This window comes from Nerophis lumbriciformis, linkage group LG04 (assembly GCF_033978685.3).
Source record: "Nerophis lumbriciformis linkage group LG04, RoL_Nlum_v2.1, whole genome shotgun sequence".
Lineage (NCBI taxonomy): Eukaryota > Metazoa > Chordata > Actinopteri > Syngnathiformes > Syngnathidae > Nerophis > Nerophis lumbriciformis.
Genome location: NC_084551.2, coordinates 21,315,942 through 21,338,921, shown reverse-complemented (window position 1 = coordinate 21,338,921; position 22,980 = coordinate 21,315,942). Strand labels below are relative to the sequence as shown.

The window sequence follows — 22,980 nt, the reverse complement described above, 5'->3', positions numbered from 1 at the left end:
CAGTGTATGTTAAAAAAAAAGCTAAACAAATGCATAGGCAAATTCATATACAGTATTTGCTGCTACAAGCAGTCCTCAGAGGGCAGCCATAATTGCATTGTGGCCCTCAATGAAATCAAGTTTGACACACTTGCGTTAATTGATCCCTTTGATGCAAATCAATACTAACTGGAACTTATCAAAGGTTGATGACAAAGATTTTTGATTAGGAGTGGGTGCATCTCAATAAACGAGCATATTCTCCAACATGTTTTAATACTTGGGAGTTTAATTATGACAAAGACCAATTAAAGACTCAAGAAGAGTGTGAGCTAGTAGCAGACAATATTGAGATTGTTTCTTTTTTTCCAAATACAAATCTATAATTTTAAAACAAAGCAACGACTACATTCTTAACACAATTCACTGTATTATGACTCATATATAAAATAGTTTTACTTTTTGAAAATGTACTACTAAAATACATTTGCTTTTTAAAATATTCTAATTGAGATGGGCCTGTAGTCACTATTCCACATACTGACTTAAGTCAATAGTAAAGGACATTTGTGTAAATCAATCACAATCAAAAGAATACAAGATGACCAAAGCCCAGATTTTAGACTGATGAAATGACAATTTATTTTTAAATTACAAAGTAAAAAATAGCCAAGCGAAAACAGTTACAAAAATTTTATTAATCAGAATGGAAAGTCTAAGCCAATGATCTAAGCAGAGAAAACAAAACGACTGCGATTTGGAATGACATGTCGTCTCATTCTGTCTTGCAAGTAATTCAAAATTTAAAACCAATATCAAACAAAAGGAAAACCAGAACATTTATCCACACTAAACCCAAAATATCAATAGCATCTTACCAACCTGTGGCATTAACTCTCTCTTCAAACATGCACTATTCTTATATCTTTAGTGGCACACCAGTTGAGAACACTTGAGTCAACAGAGGCCATGACAACTTTTAAAGGACAACACCAATACTTCACATTTATTTTTCAATTACCTCAAAAGTTAAAACCATGTAATGTTTATTTAGTCCTATTTTTTTTTTTAAATATTAAAAACTATTACCTTTAATATTTCGGTGCAGACACCTGCGATCTAAACTCATTGGGCAGCAACATTCTCTTGTAAGCTCCACACAATGACTATGTAGTAAAACATTACATGTGAATTAGGTTCCCAAACAGCCTGCCTCAAGATGATTTCAAATGTTAGCACTAAGAATTGTAATCGATACTTCATTATTTGTTGAATCTAAGTCAACAGTAGGTTGGGAGTTAGTGAAAATGAGCCATATAGTAAGTAAGTTCCATGGGTTCTATGGGTGTCATGTTAGCGGAGAGAGTTAAAGATGATGAGAATGCAACTGCTCATGTTGATGACAAGGATGCAGTGACATTTATGGAAGTGAACGAGCCATTCTTGCTCTTCACTCACATATCACAGGTCTTTATTACATATCCGATGGTGTTTAAGCTTAGAATTTGACTGATCAAATGACTCTTTACAGGCAGCAGTCAGTCAGAGCTGCTCAAAAACAAAAGTTTGCGCTGTGACAGTGAATGTGTGTACAAAGTATATAATAAATTAATGGAACGGAACACGGCAGTTATTGATTAAGGAACAATTACACTGATAACTTCACACTTCTGTTACTGTACACTGACCATCGGGCATTCTGGACCTTCCACTTCTAGATGACGAAGGGGGAGAGGTGGACTCCGCACCAGGGAGAGCTCGGTCCTCTGGGTTCAGTCTTTGTCGCCGAGGCCGATCCACCCATGGCTCCACATGTTCTTCATTTCCACCTCCCCCCTCGTCGTCGTTATCCTCTTCCTCATCGTCACTCCAGTCTCCAGAGCCAGATTCATCCACTGAGGTGTGAGGATCAGAAGACCTGGAGGGTGAAGCCTCTTCTTCCTCCTCATCTTCTTCCACTCCTTCGCCTGCGCTAGATCGTTCATAAGATGGAGTGGCTCTGTGGCTGATTTGTAGTTGTGAAAGGGCGTCCTCCAGAGAGGGGCTGCTGTTGTCAGGCTGACCACCCAAGGAAGTAGGTGGTCTTGAAGAGGGTGGAGGTGCTGCAGCAGGGGGTGGGATGCCAGTGACCTGCTGCTGTACGCCTGCTGCTGTGGTATCAGCTCCATCAGCAGAGTTTTCCCTACCTGCTGCCGCGATTGCCCCGGTGACGCCCTCAGTGTCCAAACGCAGTCCAGCTACTCCCTTCTTGGGAATATCCAAAATGTCTCGCTTCATCTTGCGTCTACGTCCATGTTCATTGCGCCTGTACTGTACCATGTTCTCCAAGTCAGCTACATACAAAAACCCGGCAATGAGCATCTCTGCCGTCTTCTTGCCCTTTGAGAAAGCGTCTTCCAGCTCTCGACTGGTTCGCACATCATACTGCCACCAACCATTGCGGCCCTCGTAATACCAGGCATGATCGCTCGCTGCCCCACCACGACCCCCTGCTGATGCTTTGAGCTCCTCCGGAGAGAGAAGTGTGGGCCTTTCCAGGAAGTCATCTGGCACTTCCTGTCTGCAAAGAGCACAGCGCTTGCTTTGCCAGGATGCTCCTTTTACACAGAGGAAACAGAAAACGTGGTGGCATGGCAGTTGCACGGGGTGGACGCAGCTCTGCAGACAGATGGCGCACTCTGGTACAGACAGGGCCGGCGATGTGTTGCTGGAACCAGATGATTCGGCACTGTTCCCACTTCCGGCAGCACCGCTGTTGCTGCTCCCTTTCTTACTTGGGGGAAGTGAGCTAACAGAGTGATCTATCTCCCCACAACTAGCCATCCTTCGCAAGTACTGGGGAGAGGAATAAGTGGAGGATAATTGTTAATAAAAAAGAAAACTAAACTTAAAAGAAAGATTTAAAAGTTGGAAACATTTACATGCCTCAAGGACGCTAACTTTCCAATGCATTTCAAGCGTTATATACCGCCCTCTCACGGCTTCTCGTATTTAATGACGTAATTACGTAACACATGAACGAGGGATGTAAATCCCTTTGTGATGGACGGTTTGCTTCGCATCTCGATACGTGGGTTACGATGCGATTCAAAAACGATTAATTAATAAAACAGAACAATTTCATGCGATTCAATTATATTGGATACAAAGTTTGCACTATTCGACTATGATTAACATTAACACACAGTTGTTGACATTATTTTTTACACCACAAAACAACAAAAGCATACCTTTCTGTGCATATGCTCCTCTTCATGTTAGAGAATAAAAAGTTAGGACCTTGGCACCAAGCGCTCTGGCTAGATCTACCCAAGCTAAGTCTATGAGCATGAACTGTTGAAAACTACTTGGATAAGGGGCCAACCGTCTTAAGAAAACTGATAAGTTGAATTCTATTAGAAAAGTGGTTCTTAACCTGAGTTCGATCGAACCCTGGGGGTTCGGTGAGTCAGGCTCAGGTGTTCGGCGGAGGTCAAGACACACCAGACTCATCGTGTAAATAAAAACTTTTCCCTATCGGCGTATTACGGATACGGCAACAGCAGAAGTCACACTGATTTGCAGGTGTGAAATTTGTTGTGAGTTTATGCACTGTGTTGGTTTTGTTGTTTGAACAAGGTGATGTTCATGCACGGTTCATTTTGTGCACTAGTAAAAAAAACATGGTAACACTTTAGTATGGGGAACATATTCACCATTAATTCGTTGCTTATTAACAGGCAAATTAGTAACATATTGGCTCTTAACTAGTCATTATTAAGTACTTATTAATGCCTTATTCTGCATGGCCTTATTATAAGCCTAACCCTCTAACCCTAACCCTAACCAAATAATTCTAAATTAAGTCTTTGTTACTTAGAATATGTTCCCCTAGTGTCCAAAAAACTCTAAATTATGTCTTTGTTACTTAGAATATGTTCCCCATACTAAAGTGTTACCAAAAACATATAACTTTGTCTTGAATTTGAAAAAAAACACAACATTTTATTTTTCACTAAAGAAGGGTTCGGTGAATGCGCATATGAAACCGGTGGGGTTCGGTACCTCAAACAAGGTTAAGAACCACTGCATAAGAATAACAATAACCTGATAGTTGAGAACAGCCATAGGCTTGTTCATCTTCAAATATTAAAAAAGTACATTCTATTAATATGACACACTTCCAGTAATTCCTCATTTTTAAAACAACATATTCTCAAACATGTTTTATAAAGTAAAAAGGCAAACATGTCAAATATATATCTTTTCATAGAGTCAAGTCAGGTTAGCGTCGTCACAGACGCCTACGAGTTCTAACCAATGGCCTGAGTACGGGACAAAAGTGACGTGTGTTGTGGAGTTGTAAGGGGAAAGTAACGTTGGCGGTAAAGAGAGCAAGACACGAAGATTGAGCCTGTCGTACGAGAAAGTTGCATTTTGTGAAATAACGAAAGACTAACTGGGAATCTGTCTTATTGTCTATTACTTGGGATGTTACAATATTGAAAGACGGCACAGCACTGCGACAGTCCACGGTGTTGACGTTATGAGTCTTGTGGGTAATTATTTGGCAGGCAGCAGTGACTCTAGTGTTGTTTTAAAGATAAACTGTCTGATTGCTAGTCTTGTGCGACACCCGGTCCATGTATTTACGCCTATTCTTGTCTCCAGTTAAGAAGCGTGTGACTATTTTTTTTACGGACACCCTTTCCTATCGTGTTGTTTTAAAGACAAAAACGGTCAACTGATTTACAAGTTGGCACGATAACCGGTTTGTGTGTCGACATTCGAGTTACCTAAAGATTCACAACTGAACCTTATTGATCGAGGGGGCTGTGACCGGCGCAGCCGAACCAGCCACTTCTTGAACCAGATATCCAGTCACATCGGTTTAACGTTAAAAACCCTAAAATGCATGTGAATTAGCTTTAGGTGTTGTTAACTAATAAGAGCAATTTGGATAGCTAGCGTTAGCTGTCATTGAGTGTATATTCTATCATAACAACAACATCACTGCAACTTGTTCCTTGCTTCTCTTTAACTGCTTTTGAGGGTGTGCACGCACTTCCTGTGTTGACGAGACTGGGTGTGTGACCGCTGTAAACACCGATCATTTTATTCAGGCTGTTACAATAATTTATTACATAAACTTAGTATTAGTGAAATTTATCATGTTCTGCGCCGCAGCCTCCGAAGCTGAACCTCCAGGTTCTGTAACAGCTTCTTCCCTCAGGCCATAAGACTCTTGAACACATCAAAATAATTCCCTCAATTCCCCCCCAAAAACGGATTAACTCGCTGGAATATAAAGACAATATAACATACATCCATAAACGTGGATGCATATGAAAAAGTGCAATATATTTATCTGTACAGTAATCTATGTATTTATATCTGCACCTTATTGCTCTTTTATCCTGCACTATGACGAGCTAATGCAACACAATTTCGTTCTTATCTGTACTGTAAAGTTCAAATTTGAATGACAGTAAAATGAAGTCTAAGTCTAAGTCTAATAAATAGACAAGTAACAAATGTGTTCTGTTAAACCACTAATGGTAACATAAGCTAGCCGGTGGTGTTCTTGTTATATGTTTTGCTTTGAAAAATGTTCTTGTGAGGAAGTTGCAAACAGCACCAATGGTACCACTTTGGTACCATTGTCAAAATGTGGTATTTGGCAGCTGAAAAACGTTTAATAAGCTGCTTGAAATTGAAAGCCACCTACACTAAATGCCATCCATCCATTTTCTACTGCTTGTCCCTTTCAGGGTCGCGGGGGTGCTGGAGCCTATCTCAGCTGCATTCGGGCGGAAGGCGGGGTACACCCTGGACAAGTCGCCACCTCATCGCAGGGCCAACACAGATAGACAGACAACATTCACACTCACATTCACACACTAGGGCCAATCTAGTGTTGCCAATCAACCTATCCCCAGGTGCATGTTTTTGGCGGTGGGAGGAAGCCGGAGCACCCGAAGGGAACCCACGTAGTCACGGGGAGAACATGCAAACTCCACACAGAAAGATCCCGAGCCCGGGGATTGAACTCAGGACCTTCGTATTGTGAGGCACATGCACTAACCCATGTCCACCGTGCTGCCCTACACTAAATGCAAAAACTATAAATACAATTGGGGGACAAATGTATTTTTTTAACAATATCATCATTAAAAAAAAATGTAAACGTGTTCCAATTAAAATTATGATCTGTATGTTCTGCATATGCACACACCTGCAGATTGATGACTATTGGGGCTGAGTATCGTTTAAAAATGATGGATACCAGTACCCTTAAAACGATACCGATACCAACTGAGTACTTCATTCGATATTAATCATGTGAAAAGAATGAAATGGGTTGCGTAATTTTCACCACTCCTCCCCATTCAAGATTTTTACACAAATACATTTTGAAAGTGCTCAAATATTTATTAAATAACTGTACAAATATGTACAACAAAGTATTATTTCGGCCGTGTAATTAGCGAGCAAGCTAAGCGAGCGTATAGCTCACACGCCTACGACATGCCCAAAACTATTTACTTGACAATACATGTTTTAACACACAAAGGATGAGTACTGTTAACATAGTAACCATTTATATATTAACTGAAGTTATCGACGGTTGAGCAGTGTTCTGTTGAGATGACGACGACGATGCTGGTGTTGTAGAAGCCGACTTTTTAAACACAGAACAAGTTCTCCACCCTTAAGTTTGGTCCGTGCTTGATGAGGTGTTTAATCATATTGCTAGTATTTCCCGTTTTCCCTGAAATAATCTTGCCGCATTGTATGCATTTATTTGTACCCGACGCCACAGGCGTGTAGTACAACCATACCTTTGACCGTTTTGCTGCCGGCATCTCGGAATGATGACCAGCTAATTCTGCACTGCTTCAACCCGCTTTACCGCTATACAAAGTATAGTTGTTGCGGTGGTGGACCAATCACATGGCGCACTGAATCGAAAAACGCTTGCAGCGATTGGCTGCGAGCAAAACCATAGAAACAGTAATTTTTTCTTGATCTGGATACAAAAAGAACCAATTGCAGGTATCGTTTGACAGACGCAGTTCCAATACTACTTGGTATCGGGTTGTTTCGGTGATACCTTACCGCTACCCAGCCCTAATGACTCTGCATTAAATGTATGCTGTAGGATAATTCATGATATATCAAAGGATTTTGACCGTAATTGCATACTCACTGAAAGTAGACTTAATGATGATGTATCATGAGGAATGCTGATGGATCATCTAAATTGCCCCTGTAAAAAGATACAAGGAAAATGTAGTATTAAAACAACTGCACTTATACAGACAACCCACACATCCAGAAACGGTGTAAACATTTGGGAAAAAAACACAAACAATACTCGGTGTGGATTTGAAGCTTCACAATACAAAGCATTTTGACACAAATCGCCTTTCGTGAACACAGCTGTGACTAGGGGTGTAACGGTAAGTATATTTGTATTGAACTGTTTCGGTACGGGGGTTCCGGTTCGGTTCGGAGGTGTACCGAACGAGTTTCCACACGGACATATTAAGTAGCGTAACGCACGTTGTGTAAACAATGCACACCGAGGCACAACACACAGCATGCTAGCAGCTAACGGGCTATGATAGACTGACCATACGTCCTCTTTTCACCGGACATGTCCTCTTTTGCGGAGTTGTCAGGGCGGAATTTCTTAAATGCCTCAAATGTCCGGCATTTTGAGTTAGGGTTGCATGTATTTTCAATGTACGTTCAGGGTTAAGACGGGGTTAAAAACACAACAAATTGTGCAGGCAGCAGCATTCGTGAGGGAGGGGCAGAGACAGAGAGAGCGAGAGAGTTATGATAAACGCGCATGCGTTGCCAGGCTCTGCTTTTTATCCATAGATTTATCAGATTTAATTTTTTATTATCTATAGCAGGGGTAGGGTGAAGCGACTGGGATGGGAATCAGCACCTCCAAGTCCGAGTCTATGGTTCTCGCCCCGAAAAGGGCGGAGTGCCATCTCCGGGTTGGGGAGGAGATCTTGCCCCAAGTGGAGGAGTTCAAGTACCTCTGAGTCTTGTTCACGAGTGAGGGAAGAGTGGATCGTGAGATCGACAGGCGGATCGGTGCGGCGTCTTCAGTAATGTGGACGCTGTATCGATCCGTTGTGGTGAAGAAGGAGCTGAGCCTGAAGGCAAAGCTCTTGATTTACCGGTCGATCTACGTTCCCATCCTCACCTGTGGTCATGAGCTTTGGGTCATGACCGAAAGGACAAGATCACGGGTACAAGCGGCGGTGAGTTTCCTCTGCCGGGTGGCGGGGCTCTCCCTTAGAGATAGGGTGAGAAGCTCTGTCATCCGGGGGGAGCTCAAAGTAAAGCCGCTGCTCCTCCACATCGAGAGGAGCCAGATGAGGTGGTTCGGGCATCTGGTCAGGATGCCACCCGAACGCCTCCCTAGGGAGGTGTTTCGGGCACGTCCGACCGGTAGGAGGCCACGGGGAAGACCCAGGACACGTTGGGAAGACTATGTCTCCCGGCTGGCCTGGGAACGCCTCGGGATCCCCCGGGAGGAGCTGGACAAAGTGGCTGGGGAGAGGGAAGTCTGGGCTTCCCTGCTTAGGCTGCTGCCCCCGTGACCCGGCCTCGGATAAGCAGAAGACGATGGATGGATGGATATCTATAGCAGGGGTGTCAAAAGTGTGCCCCGGAGGTCATTTGCAGCCCGCAGCTAATGTTTTAAAGACCCACATTCTAAAAATATTATTAAAATAAACAAAAACATAACAAAAGTGAAATAAAAAAGCTTAAAGGTTAAATGTATTTTAGAAAAAGTTGCAATGTTGACTAATAAAACAAAGCTGTTTTTTTTTCTTTTTCTTTCAAACTGTCATTGCTCAAAACATAATATTGAATCGAAATCAATGTTATTATTAATTATTGACCTATCCAATGTTCCGATTACTTCACATCAAATATTCCACTAAAAAAAATATTTTTGGTGGAAGATTTTGCAAATTTGGTAAATAAATAACCCAAAATGTATATTTTGTTGTTTTCTTACTGTAACGAAAATGAACCGAACCGTGACCTCTAAACCGAGGTAGTACCGAACCGAAATGTTTGTGTACCGTTACTGATATTGGTGATTGGACGAGTGTTCGAAACAAAGGGCAGCTCTGCTAATTGTCTAACTGCATCCAAGCCAGTGTGTGCTGGTGGCCTCCGAGCATAGCCATTGCAACAACTGCTAATCTTAGCAAACACAGCAAATACTGACAGAGCCAACAATGTAATATTTACAGGAACCTTACAGGCGAATGACAGCTCGAAAGCCAACTGATCGGAACGAATTAATAAGCTGTATTCTTAAAATGAGTTAAGGGAATAGGCGTCGACATAATGTATATAACGGCCATCAACTGAATATTTTCCAAAAAGCGGACTTAATAATTGAACATGTTAAAGCCAGTGCTAGGAGCTACTACTGGCGCGGCTAAAGGGCAGTAATGTGACTCCAGTAAATAGACGGGGTTCATGTGACGGTGCTATCTTATTTTAGGTCGACATTACCGAAGCGAACCCGTTTTATGTGTCACAGCTTCTACGCACATACCGTACTGATGTATGTCGTTGTCCAGCTGCCGGCTACATTTAATAAAAACGTGTCCCAATGTCAATCGTCTCCCAAACAAATTCCAATGTTATCGGCCTTTGTTTTCCTTCGTATCAAAAAAGCAGCTCAGAGTGAGACATTTAAGTAACTTGGGAATTTGGAGTTGTCTGTGACGTCACATCCGAGTTGTCGTCCCAGTCTAAACAAGTCAAATGTAAAATACGGAAGCTAAAGACTGTGATGGTTAGATACAAGAAGGACATTGATGTTACCTGCACCTTATGCAACATGCATCCAGAGACTGTTTACCACCTGTTTTGGACTTGTGAAAGCACTCGATCGCTATAATAATAATAATAATACATTTTATTTGATATAGCGTTTTTCAGAGTACTCAAAGACGCTTTACAGGATACAACAAATAAAATATAAAACAGTTCAAAGTAATAGTATAAAATACAGGAAATATAAAAGCAGTACATTTGCAAACAGGACAGGGCATCTGTCGTTTAATGCTGGACAATATTCATGACAAATGTGTGCTTTGTTTTAAAGATGTGCTATTTGATTTAGATACACTGTATGTAAACATTTTTTTAAATTAATTTTACCTTTGCAACCTTATTATACTATTGGCTACGTTTTATATTCATAACATGTGTTTTGTGCCTTTAAAAAAATAATTAGAACTCTACTTTAAAACGCTCTCTACCTCTAACAACCAAAATAAGCTGTGAAAACTATGATACTGTGTTCCAAATTTGGATTATTTACGGAATTTGTGTGAACCTATGGCTTTACATTTTGTTACACATATATATTTTGCATTCTCTTTTAGTTACTTTATTATTGTTTTTGAACTATTTCTGTACTTGTTTTGATTATTATTATTTCTTGATTGGATTATAAATGTTGCATATTGTAAATAAAGGTTTATAAAATTCAAAAAAATAATAATAAAATAAAATACGGAAGCCTCGGTTTGGTTGTATTGGTATTAATATATGTTTTTTTATTAGTAGATTGCAAAGGAAGATAATACATTACATGAAACAGTACAGTTTACACAGTACAATACATATTCCGTAAAATTGACCACTATGGTAACACCCGAATACGTTTTTCAACTTGTTTAAGTCGGGGTCCACGTTAATCAATTCATGGTACACATTTTAATGTATTCCTTGCTCATACATGTTACGTATGTTATAATTTTCGAAATTATTCATCACCAACATTATGTTTGTCTAGTGGGATGTTAAATCAAACAAGAACATGTTATTCGTGGCAAATTAATTGAGCTATTGATATGGAGTAGTCAACTTTTAACAATACACAATACAATTCAGCCTATGGTCTAGTTCCAAATGCTAAAGTCTTACACGTTAATCTCAGTTTACGGTTTTTCCAGTTTCTTTGTTGTTCTATTCTCGTGGAAGAAGGGGAAATTCCGACGCTCAGCATCACCCGAACGCAGCAACTTCGACGTCGCTGTGCGTGATTACGCAAAATCACGTAGGATAACGCGAGTTTTATGTGAGACGTAGGCAGCTCAAGTGTCTTCCTGTTCGGTCGTTGCTAGAGGACGTTGGTGTCACAGAGAAGAGGGGCTGCTCGTATTTATTTTACAACGTACCAAAAAAGGACAAGAGAACAAAAACAACATGTTTTCCCGTGCCGTGAGACCTACCGTCAGCCTCGCCAGGAGTTTGTCCACCTCGTCGCAGAACAACGCTAAGGTGGCGGTGCTCGGAGCGTCGGGCGGGATAGGCCAACCTCTGTCCCTGCTACTGAAGAACAGCCCTCTGGTGAGCCAACTCTCCCTCTATGATATCGCACACACACCCGGGGTGGCCGCGGACCTGAGCCACATCGAAACAAGGGCCCAGGTCACGGGCTACATGGGCCCCGATCAGCTCGGTGCTGCTCTGCAAGGCTGTGAAGTCGTGGTCATTCCCGCTGGTGTACCCAGGAAGCCCGGGATGACCCGCGATGACCTTTTCAACACCAACGCTACCATCGTAGCCACCTTGGCTGACGCCTGCGCCCGCCACTGCCCGGAAGCCGTGATCTGTGTCATTGCCAACCCTGTCAACTCCACCATCCCTATTACATCAGAGGTCATGAAGAAGCATGGCGTGTACAATCCTAATAAAGTGTTTGGGGTCACCACCTTGGACATCGTCCGAGCCAACACCTTTGTGGCGGCTCTCAAAGGCCTGGACCCGGCCCGTGTCTGCGTGCCCGTCATCGGGGGTCACGCCGGGAAGACCATCATCCCCCTCATTTCTCAGTGCACGCCCAAAGTGGAGTTCCCTCCTGACCAGTTGTCTGCGCTGACCGGCAGAATCCAGGAGGCCGGCACGGAGGTGGTGAAGGCCAAGGCCGGAGCCGGTTCCGCTACCCTCTCCATGGCGTACGCCGGCGCTCGCTTCACCTTCTCCGTCCTGGACGCCATGAACGGAAAGGAGGGCGTGGTGGAGTGCGCCTTCGTCAAGTCTGAGAAGACAGTGTGCAAGTACTTCTCCACACCTCTCCTCCTGGGCAAGAATGGCATTGAGAAGAATTTAGGGCTGGGCAGGATTACCGCCTTTGAGGAGAAGCTGGTGGCTGATGCCATAGACGAGCTGCAGGGGTCCATCAAGAAGGGGGAGGATTTTGTGGCTAATATGAAGTGAAGGGAGGACACTTAAAATATACCTGGAACCTGCAGCTGTCATTGATACATTGTCTTAAATTAAAAGGCACAAATCTATCACATGTGTCCGTGTTCCCTCTACTGGTTTTCTTTTACCTGTGTAGATTTTGACCTTTTGTGCTCTCCCATCACTAAATACGATCTTTACAGAAGTGCGCTGCTCTTTCACGGCCTGTTTTGCAAATATATCAAATTCATTATTTTCATATTAAGTCAGTCACTGTACAGCCAAGAGGGGATACTGTCATCATACTTATTCATGCACTCAAATGTTACTGCTGAGTAAATCATTGGTGGCCATCAATAAAAGTTCTAGCGAAAAAAAAAAAAATCACCTTAGACTTGGATATTTTTTTCTTGCAATATGCAATTGCGTTACTGAAATGTAACTTACATGTGTGACTTGTAAAAGGAGGTGCAGTTAAAATGAGTTGACAGAAGTATATAGGAGTATATTAACATTTTGGTTTGTGAAGCCCTTTGAGGCACTTGTAATTACCGGCTATATAATTCATTTGATTGTTGATTGACTTAATGCGTGGATACATTAACTGGAAATGACACAAAGTGTAAAATATTTTAGATTAAAAAAAATCCCATAGAAAAATATATAAAAAATACTTCCAAAGCTTTTAATTCATAAAACATTTGTTTTAAAAGATTCACACGCTCTCAAAATGCTTAATTTGCTCTTATTTCAACAACACAGCATTGTTAGAATCCTTTCTGAATGGTTTCAAAATACTCTTATTTCAGGGAATAATACTCTTATGTCAGGGAATAATCTGCATTGATAAAAGAAAAATGGCTAATATATTCTTTTATCTAACATGTTTTGTTTCAACTGTATCATATCAACTCAAAGACTCAAACACCAATTGATATGCTCCAATAAATGGCTGGGATATAAATAATTATGTTCTTCGAGGAGTACTGCACTTTGTGGGGGGAATTCACAATCCTTAGGAAAGACCAAAATATATATTTTCTGTGCACTCTGACATCTTATTCACACTATCAAAGAGGAATTGCATTTTCTGTGTATTTTGTCTATAAATCCACAAGACAAGAACACACGTCTTTTTGTTTTCTGTAAAAAACTAAACTAGTAGTAATATAGTAACATATGGATTTGCAGTTTGAAAAAATAAGCAATCTTGCTTCACTATATGGACTCAGTTGAAGACATTTGAGAGTAAAACATATTTCATATTAATTTTGATTTTGTGCATTTCTCTCCCTAAAAGTCTAAAGAGAGAACAGATAAGAGCCAAAACTACAAATCCATTATAGTTTTATTTGACATACAGATGTTTGGATGCTTTGTTGAGCACTTACTGGGAGAACATGTTCCATTTACACAAACAGAAAAAATATTGTGCTTGGTGAATTAGATTTATTCTCCCTTTCTGGATCAGAGCATGCGGTTTTAGCTGGTTCTTGGACCAAGCATGATACACATCAATCAATCCGACAGTCAAACAGTGGAATTGTCACAGGTCGGCAAGATCAAACCCTTTAAAAAAAATGTTTGTCCTTATAAATTCTGCACCAAATAAAATAAAATAGATGCTTCTAAAATCATGACCAAGAATAAACATATGTTCTACATAATGTTGCAAAATCTACATTCAAAATCCAAGAGCGCAACTTTGTACCACAGCTCTATTAAATAACCATATCGACAAACATGAAGAGAGTGCCTACTGCTCCTGCACTCTTCATCTTCTTTAGTACCAGCAGCGTCTCTTGCCTTTTTTTTTTTCATAATGAGACACAAGAGTCAGGGGTGGAAGTTAATAGTTGCTACACAGAAAAATAAAAACACTTTTAAAGTCCATAGTGGCCTGAGCCAGTAGGCCCCATGTGCGCCTATCCCACTTGTGCATCAACAGTTTATTCAAATTGTACCGGTAGCAGCGACACCCCTGGAGTTGAGAGGGGCAGACAGTGGGGGTAACAGGAAGAGGAAGGCTTGGAGTTTGGGGTATTAGACTTCAAACTTGTCCACAGAGCTACTGCACAAGGCCTTCAGGGGAGGTGGGGTCCGGGTCATGACCCCGCCGATGTCTGTGCTCTGTTTTGTTCCTGCTTTCTTCACGGCCCCCCGTGTCTCGAGCCCTTGGTCGCTCTCGGTTCTTCTCCCGTCTCACTTCTGGGATCTCTTTGCAGTTGTTTTTCCTTCTCTCTTTTCGGTCACCCTTCCTTCGTCCTGCTGGTTGATGAGAAGATCAAAGTTATGAATATGGGTATGCATTTAACACATTGATTGTACTGACGTCCTTCTATAACAGGGGTGTACAAATTGCGGTCTCTAGGGCCATATTTGGCCCACAGCATATTGATCAAATAAAATAATTCCATATTTAAGATATATATATATATATATATATATATATATATATATACACACACACACACACACACAGTAAAGGACACACCTCATTCAATGTGTTTTCTTTATTTTCATGACTATACACATTGTAGATTGTCACTGAAGGCATCAAAACAAAATAGCCACCCTTGGATCTGATTACTGCTTTGCACACTCTCGATGAGCTTCAAGAGGTAGTCGCCTGAAATGGTTTACCAACAGTCTTGAAGGAGAGAATCGAGAGAATGCCAAGAGTGTGCAAAGCAGTAATCATAGCAAAGGGTGGCTATTTTAAAGAAACTAGAATATAAAACATGTGTTCAGTTATTTTACCTTTTTTTGTTAAGTACATAACTCCACGTGTTCATTCATAGTTTTGATGCCTTCAGTGACAATCTACAATGTCATGAAGATAAAAAAATAATAAAAAAAAAAAAAAAAAAAAAAAAATATATATATATATATATATATATATATATATACATATATATATATATATATATATACATATATACATACATATATACATATATATATATATATATATATATATATATATATATATATATATATATATATATATATATATATATATATATATATATATATATATCTTCCACAGACATTTTCCCCACACTTTTTCTGGATTTTTCCGGGTTCACAAGTTTCACAGGCCGCCAATAAATTTTGCTTCGTCACATCAGACGATTGAAATTGCCGAACGGTTCTCGGCCGACCAATGAAGTTGTTTGCATTAAATAAAACACAATTACAAAATCATTTTGTCAGCTATTTAGCGTGGTATGGACTCACCCTCGTCATGGAGAAGTAACAACAAAATGCACACAACACAGCCCCTAAGCAAAAAACAATTGACTCGGTCGTTAAAAAAAAGAACAGGGCGCTGTGCGGGACGGAAATCTACCACCACTAATTGAAAGGCTGGACCGTAGGAAGGGGAAATGTACAAAGACTGTGCTCAATGACTTTTCCAGTGGGCTACTGTACGCCGTGTTGCAGGTACTGTCTTTTGTTAAATATGTGAATATGTGTAGGTATTTCATGTTTTTAAGCGTACATCTGCGGCTTATATGCGGCCAATATATATACACAAAATAAAATTTGTCCCAAAATTAGATAGGTGCGGCTCATATTTAGGTGTGCTCTATAGGCCGCAAATGATGGACACTACTTTGCTTCATCACCGACACAAAGCTGAGATGGATGTTTTGTGCGGATAACTTAGCATTTATTGACCAACATGTAGTTGCTTTCAGCAGCTTTCATTTTTCTGTATTCAACCTCAAGTGTATAAACCTTGGACACCTTTGGTCTACTCTAAAACAAGAAAACATTAGAAAAACCTTTGTGTTTGTTTCTAAAACCTACACCAAGATAGAAAACAGCACTAGAAAATATGCTCCACAAATTCAGTTTGTCGGGTAGCAAGGGACCGCAAAAGTCTTTGAACAAGAAGGTAATGAATTATGGAATCTCACATTCACCAAATAACACAAAACTGCTTTGTGCCACAAACTAAAGCAATACCTTTTAATGAACAAATCATTCAAGGTCCTGAGTCCCATGTACTATTGGAATGCATTTAAAGGATCTCAACAGAGGGGCTTCAGTGGGCTTCCAAAAGAAGTTTCACAGGAAGTGACGTCCATTGATCGTGTCCTATTGTTTTTTTGCATTCTCTGTAGCTAAGAGTATTACTTCTGTAATCTTCTTGCAAAGATTCCAAGAGCTCCACACTTAAGCTCAAGTTGACTCTCTGGCCACAACATAAGGTACATCTGCATAGTGTAATTTACCAAGATAATAATAATAAGTGTTGATTAACACATTTATTTACTTATTTTTCCATTCAAATTATTTTAGTGATGGGATTTATGGCTCTTTGAAAGGAGCCAGAACTTAAAGATTCATTCTTTTGTTTAAAGAGCAGTTCAAAATATATATTTTCTTTTTTTAAGTAACTTCCTTTTATCAAGTTAACAAGTACTGGTAGCAGCTATAAGATACATTTTGGATCAGAATAATTATTAAGTATTTATTGATGGGAATTATTTTGAAACATTTAATTTAATTGGTTTACCGTTATCCCTGGCCACATCGCGGTTCAAATATTGCTTCAACAAACAGATTTTCTTCCTTTTCCTTTTTTATTTAGATTTTTTTTTAAAGCATATTTTATCACATTTCTGATCTAAATTAGGTACGTTCAAGCATATATAAAGATAAATAATACACATTTAGGTCCGTGTACCTTCCGTTCATTGTATTTCGAATTCTTAAATGCAAATCACAAAACACATTTTGGGCCATTTTTCCTATTTTCATTTCTGAAACAAAAGTTGGACAACTATTTAATGACACTTTTTAATAACGACAATAGGACTCCTGCTGAACAAACATGTTACCTTTATGCTAAAAACACGCTAAACGCGAAGGAAAAGCTCAAATACTGCTTCTGGTTCAATTTGTCATCACACAGATAAACACACATTTTTGCACTTTGGATGAACATTAATTGGAATTGTGTGTTTATCTGGAAAAATAAATATCCATAAAAGGAAAACAGCACAAAATAAATTTTATGGCGATATTTGAATGAAAATCTGCCATTTATAATAAAAATCGAAAAACGGCCCTGATTTTGTTTCTTGATTTGCATTTCAGAATTGGAAATAGAATGAACGGAAGGTACACGGACCCATTTAGAAGGTCGTAAGCAGTTTATTGTTTGGTAATAAAAACTGAGGTTTGATTTACGATTCCTACTTCGCGGAAATTTGCTTTTTGGTATCATGTTTAGGCAGGGGCGCCAAAAAGGGGGGCTAAAGGAGACGGATTCTAGGGGCCCATGATGGAGGGGGGCCCAGAGAGGCCCCTAATGATGATGAAATTATAATACAGAAAAAATAATGACACTGTGTTGGGGGCCCTGTAAAGATTCTTTTCATGGGGCCCAAAATCCCTAGCGGCGCCCCTGTGTTTAGGGATAAACGAGGGACGACAAATGTTTTCATTGTAAACATTCCATAAGGTGATGCCATATCACATACGTGCATTAGCAATGGGCTTTTCCTTTACATAAAAACATGGATTAATTTATACAAATAATAAATGTGAATAACGTGTTTATAATTGTATAAACCTACAATAAAAATTAGGACAGAATACAAATCTGAATGCAAAATTGTAGGACCCATTTTGGTTTGTGTACACCTGGACTCTTTTACACAACAACAGCAGAACAATTAACCACAGCTGTTAATGGAAATACTGCTACGTTTCCTTTGATTCCGACTCAAAGCCGTTCACATCACTTCTCTAAATTATTTTCAGACAAGTGAACACATGCCTGCCTGTGTGTTGCAACAGTGCAACTTTCAGGTCATTATACACATTGGCCACTAGATGTCAGTGTTTACCAGCAAACATCCCATTCCCTTCCCAGCACTCGTCAGCTGTTGCTGCCCTCCCAGTGGGGATGAGCAGAGCATTGTCCAACATAGAAAGCCTTTAAATAAACCCTCCCCAAGTATCTGTTCTTGCTACATATCATAAACCATAGCAATAGTTTTGGTATGCTGAAGGTTTATCTCTGCTGGAGCTACAGTTCTTCATGATAATAACAAGATCCACCCTCAGAGAGCTTGGAGACGGGACCTGCGAAGCAAACGCAGAGGCCCTTTCCCCCCTGCTGTTGTGCTGCTGCCGTTCGTGTGTGAGCGGAATTGAGAAACCACTGCCTGCCGGGCCGCTTTGGGGATTGTGAAACTGCTGAAGTCGGCAGTAGGCACGGCAGACGCAGAGGAGAGAGAGAAAGAGAGATAAAGGGAGAGACAGAATGAGATTTTTCTCTGTCTGTTGACCCCCTACGCACTTCCACTCCTCTCTGCCTGCTCATTAATCAGCTCTGTCCTCTTGTTGGACCAGGGAGGGCTCACCTTATGACCCTCCTTCAAGGCGCCCATCACACACTCAAACTCGGCTTTTGCAACATTTGCTACCTGCGTAAATCTTCATGCGCTACGTAACAATAACCTGGGGAGCATACAACCAATAGGATAATTTTTTGGCTGCACGGTGGCTTGTATTGGTTAGCATGTTCTCCCACATCCCCAAAACATGCATGTGTCCAATTTGCAAGAGGTGTCCATACTGAAAAACATATGAGCTCTATAATTACAAAGTCTCCATGAAATGTCTGCCATGACAAAGATAGTATGACTGTTGGATGTATCATACATGCTTTATTAAGAGAGCTAACTCTGTCCGAGGCTGCCCACTAGACAGCATTGAGGAAGGAGGCTGACCTCAACAACCCCGCCCGAAAACAGTTTGAAAATAGAAAATCCTGATTAACAGAACAGCAATGCAAAAATATCACCCATCTGTGCAAGAAACAGCCTGTGTTTTAGCTCAGTAGTAGTATGCTACTCTCTCCCACAGGCGATGTGGGTTCGAGCCCCAGTTGGAGCAGTAGGGAAAAACATCGCAACTGAGAGAGAAAAAGAACACAGTCACCTAAACCAGTGTATCTCAAACTTTTTTCACAAAAAAAAAACCCTCAGAAAAAAACTTGTCTCTCCATGTACCACCATAATGACCGATATTAAAATACAGTAGCATGGTAGGCTTAGGTATGAATTAAAAACAAGTGTATTTATTATTTTTGGCCACTGTATCATTACACACTGTGCTTCAATATAGGAAAATAAAACACTACTTTAATCAAGTGATTCTTTGCCGTATTACTACAAACCCCGTTTCCATATGAGTTGGGAAATTGTTAGATGTAAATATAAACGGAATACAATGATTTGCAAATAATTTTCAACCGATATTCAGTTGAATATGCTACAAAGACAAAATATTTGATGTTCAAACTGATAAACATTTTTTTTTTTTGCAAATAATCATTAACTTTAGAATTTGATGCCAGCAACATGTGACAAAGAAGTTGGTAAAGGTGGCAATAAATACTGATAAAGTTGAGGAATGCTCGTCAACACTTCTTTGGAACATCCCACAGGTGAACAGGCAAATTGGGAACAGGTGGGTACTATGATTGGGTATACAAGTAGATTACATGAAATGCTCAGTCATTCACAAACAAGGATGGGGCGAGGGCTACCACTTTGTCAACAAATGCGTGAGCAAATTGTTGAACAGTTTAAGAAAAACCTTTCTCAACCAGCTACTGCAAGGAATTTAGGGATTTCACCATCTACGGTCCGTAATATCATCAAAGGATTCAGAGAATCTGGAGAAATCACTGCACGTAAGCAGCTAAGCCTGTGACCTTCGATCCCTCAGGCTGTACTGCATCAACAAGCGACATCAGTGTGTAAAAGATATATCACCACATGGTCTCAGGAATACTTCAGAAACCGACTTTAAGTCACTAGAGAAAAGCACTATATAAAATATAATTCACTTCACTTTTATGAAGTTATGTAATAATAATGTATAGCTTGGAGTGTGGACTTGTCCTTCCAGCTGTTCCTCCCTCAAACACACAATCAGTAGATTTTACATATATATATATTTTTTAACATTCTTGGCTAGCATTCTGCTTCAGCAGTTACGTGCTGAAATTGCTTGTTTTAGATGATTTAGTTTTTTAATTCAATGCATATTCTCCAATTCTTTTTCTCAGCGCTGTCCTTGGTTTTTCCAACCATGGGAAGGTAGAAAGTGAAAACAAAGTTATGTTCATCTCTAGCTAAAAGCTGGTGCCAGTGTGTAAGATCAGATGTTTTAGGCGGATCAAACAACATTCACTGTAACATTTGCTGCCCCAACTAATGGCGGGAATGCTTGTAACTCAAATGTTTGCTTGTAACTTAAAGCATACTGATTAGGCAAGAGAAAGCTTTTATCTCAAAACACTCTTAAGTTAGGGCACACTTAAGTTGAGGTACCACTGCATTGTGTTTATAATGTACAGTATTGCTTACAATATTTAGCTGGTTTAGCCAACAGGTGCTTCAATATTGTATTGTTGATACCTCTCAGACAGTGTCAATAAAACTGAGCATTATTATCTTTGTTGACGTGTATTATTTGTAACCCTCCAAGGGCCTTCAATTTGAATTATCTCCAAAGCCAAATTGACATACATGTTCTTAAGTTTTTGAAGGGCATAAACACATTTTTTTTTAAATATATATTTTGCTCAAATTGTCATGATCTCACATGGCAGCATTGACTTTCCGACACATTTCCTTAGTGCTTTAATTTTCTCAGGTGGGACAGGTGAGGGAGCCAGCGTCTCTAGTTGCCAATCAAAATGCTTTTTATGCCAGCTCAGTCCAGAGGATTAAGAGGATAGTTTTCTTTGTTTGCTTCCATGCTTCCTCTACACTTTCTTGGCGCACTATTTATTTCTGTTAATAAATACATTTTACCTGCACTTTGCCTGCCATTTCTGTATCCTGGTCTCCGGACCAACATCTCCCAACACCAAACATAACACAATTTTCTAAATAAACTTCAGTCCTAAACAATATCAAACATGTAATCAAACAATCAATCAATCAATGTTTATTTATATAGCCCTAAATCACAAGTGTCTCAAAGGGCTGCACAAGCCACAACGACATCCTCGGTACAAAGCCCACATAAGGGCAAGGAAAAACTCACCCCAGTGGGACGTCGATGTGAATGACTATGAGAAACCTTGGAGAGGACCGCATATGTGGGTAACCCCCCCCCCCCCCCTCTAGGGGAGACCGAATGCAATGGATGTCGAGTGGGTCTGACATAATATTGTGAGAGTCCAGTCCATAGTGGATCCAACATAATAGTAGTAGTAATATATTTTAATTTTTATTTGGACCCTTTTGAAGGATCAGATACTGTCACAGTTTTATATTGTATACACTTTGTTTATCATGAGTGATACTTGTTAAGAACATCATTTGATCAAAAGGCTTTCAAAGGGTAAATATAAGGGCTGTCAAAAATAATGAGTTGACTCCTGATTAATCACAAAAATATTGCATTAATCATGTGTACACGCAGATTAATCACGCAATCGGATTTGACCATACATGCGGCGTGGGTTGCTCTACAGTAAAGGATCAGGTCATTACATACACGGTTTATTTTGAAAATAAATTTGCCAGGAAGCACACCAGTCAGAGTCTCCTCACTTATCTTAGCATTGACTGGATTTTTAGAAAGTTTTGAGCAAATAAATGACATGCATTCAAGTAAAATATTTCGAACATTTTCCTGCATGACATTCTGACAATACAATTGCATTTGTGTCAAAATACTGGGCTCTTTTTTAAGTTAATTTAAATTAGGCAAGCAAATAATAACCTGTAAATAATCATGATTCATCCAAAATCGAAAGTGTGATTAATCTGATGAAAAAATGTCATCATTTTCCAGGACTAGTGAAGATAGAATAAAAAAATATGACATGTTTTTTTTTTTGTTTAGGGCTGAAGTTGAGCAAAGAAAGTAAAATCCATCCATCCATCCATCCATTTTCTACCGCTTGTCCCTTTTGGGATAGCGGGGGTTGCTGGAGCCTATCTCAGAATGTACAACAATTCTTCTCAACAAAAGAGGAGAAATAAAACCTTATAGGAAAAAATAATTTCAAACATTTGTATGCTCGTACAACACTTAAAACCTTTAGTACCGGTATATCAGTATGTGGAATTAAATTATGGAACGGATTAACCAAATAAATAAAACAAAGCACCAATATGATTCAGTTTAAGAGACTGTTCAAACTACAAGTGTTCACAAAGTACACAGAAGAATTATGATGTACATCTTGAACCCTTTTTTAAACATTTTTATTGAGACACAAATTATTTATATATTTTTAATATGTTTTTGCTTACTATGGTATATTATTTATTTGTTCACCGTTCTGTTACAGAGAACAAGGAAATTGGATAAAATTGCTATGGTATGAAAAGGGGTAGATTAAATAAGCTCTGCTTCTTCCTACTCCTTTTCGGACGTGCTGTAATGAAACAATTGAAAATGTGTGATGCATTACATTGTATCGTATGCATGTTCGAACTGAACTGAACATATTTCCACTTTCTCATTACATGTCCAAAAGGGGCCCTGTGATGAGGTGGCGACTTGTGGAGCAGAGCTCATTTAACCCTAATTAATATATAAATATTCTCATTAATAAATCGATTAGTATGTCGTGATTCACATAATGAGATGAATAAGATTTAAGAAAATTATATAAAGGTTCATTATGTTTATCAGGATTCTTCTGCCTTATACTTTTACTTTGAACCGTTTCTTAAACTGGACCATTGAAATACATTATGTACCCTCTTTGTTTAA

The 22,980-nt window shown here is 39.7% G+C and overlaps 3 protein-coding genes across 4 annotated transcripts in view; 1 reads left to right on the top strand and 2 right to left on the bottom strand.

Annotated features, from left to right (window-relative positions):
* Positions 1 to 596: 596 nt before the first annotated feature.
* On the bottom strand, positions 597 to 9,728 carry rnf146 (ring finger protein 146). The gene is made up of 3 exons (XM_061950497.1): positions 9,563 to 9,728; positions 7,169 to 7,228; positions 597 to 2,814 (listed from the first exon to the last, which is right to left on the bottom strand). Exon 3 carries the CDS (start codon positions 2,800 to 2,802, stop codon positions 1,642 to 1,644), a length of 1,161 nt encoding a protein of 386 aa, XP_061806481.1. The 5' UTR covers positions 2,803 to 2,814; positions 7,169 to 7,228; positions 9,563 to 9,728; the 3' UTR covers positions 597 to 1,641.
* Positions 9,729 to 11,090: 1,362 nt separating this feature from the next.
* Positions 11,091 to 12,317, top strand: mdh2 (malate dehydrogenase 2, NAD (mitochondrial)). Its single transcript, XM_061950464.1, has one exon. It carries the CDS (start codon positions 11,227 to 11,229, stop codon positions 12,238 to 12,240), a length of 1,014 nt encoding a protein of 337 aa, XP_061806448.1. The 5' UTR covers positions 11,091 to 11,226; the 3' UTR covers positions 12,241 to 12,317.
* A 1,123-nt stretch (positions 12,318 to 13,440) lies between these two features.
* Positions 13,441 to 22,980, bottom strand: part of rspo3 (R-spondin 3) — a 45,498-nt gene continuing 35,958 nt past the window's right edge. Inside the window, exon 6 of one of the 2 annotated variants that reach the window (XM_061950485.1) lies at positions 13,441 to 14,472. In XM_061950485.1, coding sequence (XP_061806469.1) covers positions 14,276 to 14,472 — 197 coding nt within the window. In that variant the 3' untranslated portion in view covers positions 13,441 to 14,275. Of the gene's footprint in view, positions 14,476 to 22,980 lie in introns of both variants that reach the window. The other variant, XM_061950475.1, reaches the window with a different exon arrangement.

What these genes read in the sequence shown, in the direction of transcription:
- rnf146 (XM_061950497.1), bottom strand. Translation starts at nt 2,802, where the DNA reads ATGGCTAGTTGTGGGGAGATAGATCACTCTGTTAGCTCACTTCCCCCA.
- mdh2 (XM_061950464.1), top strand. Translation starts at nt 11,227, where the DNA reads ATGTTTTCCCGTGCCGTGAGACCTACCGTCAGCCTCGCCAGGAGTTTG.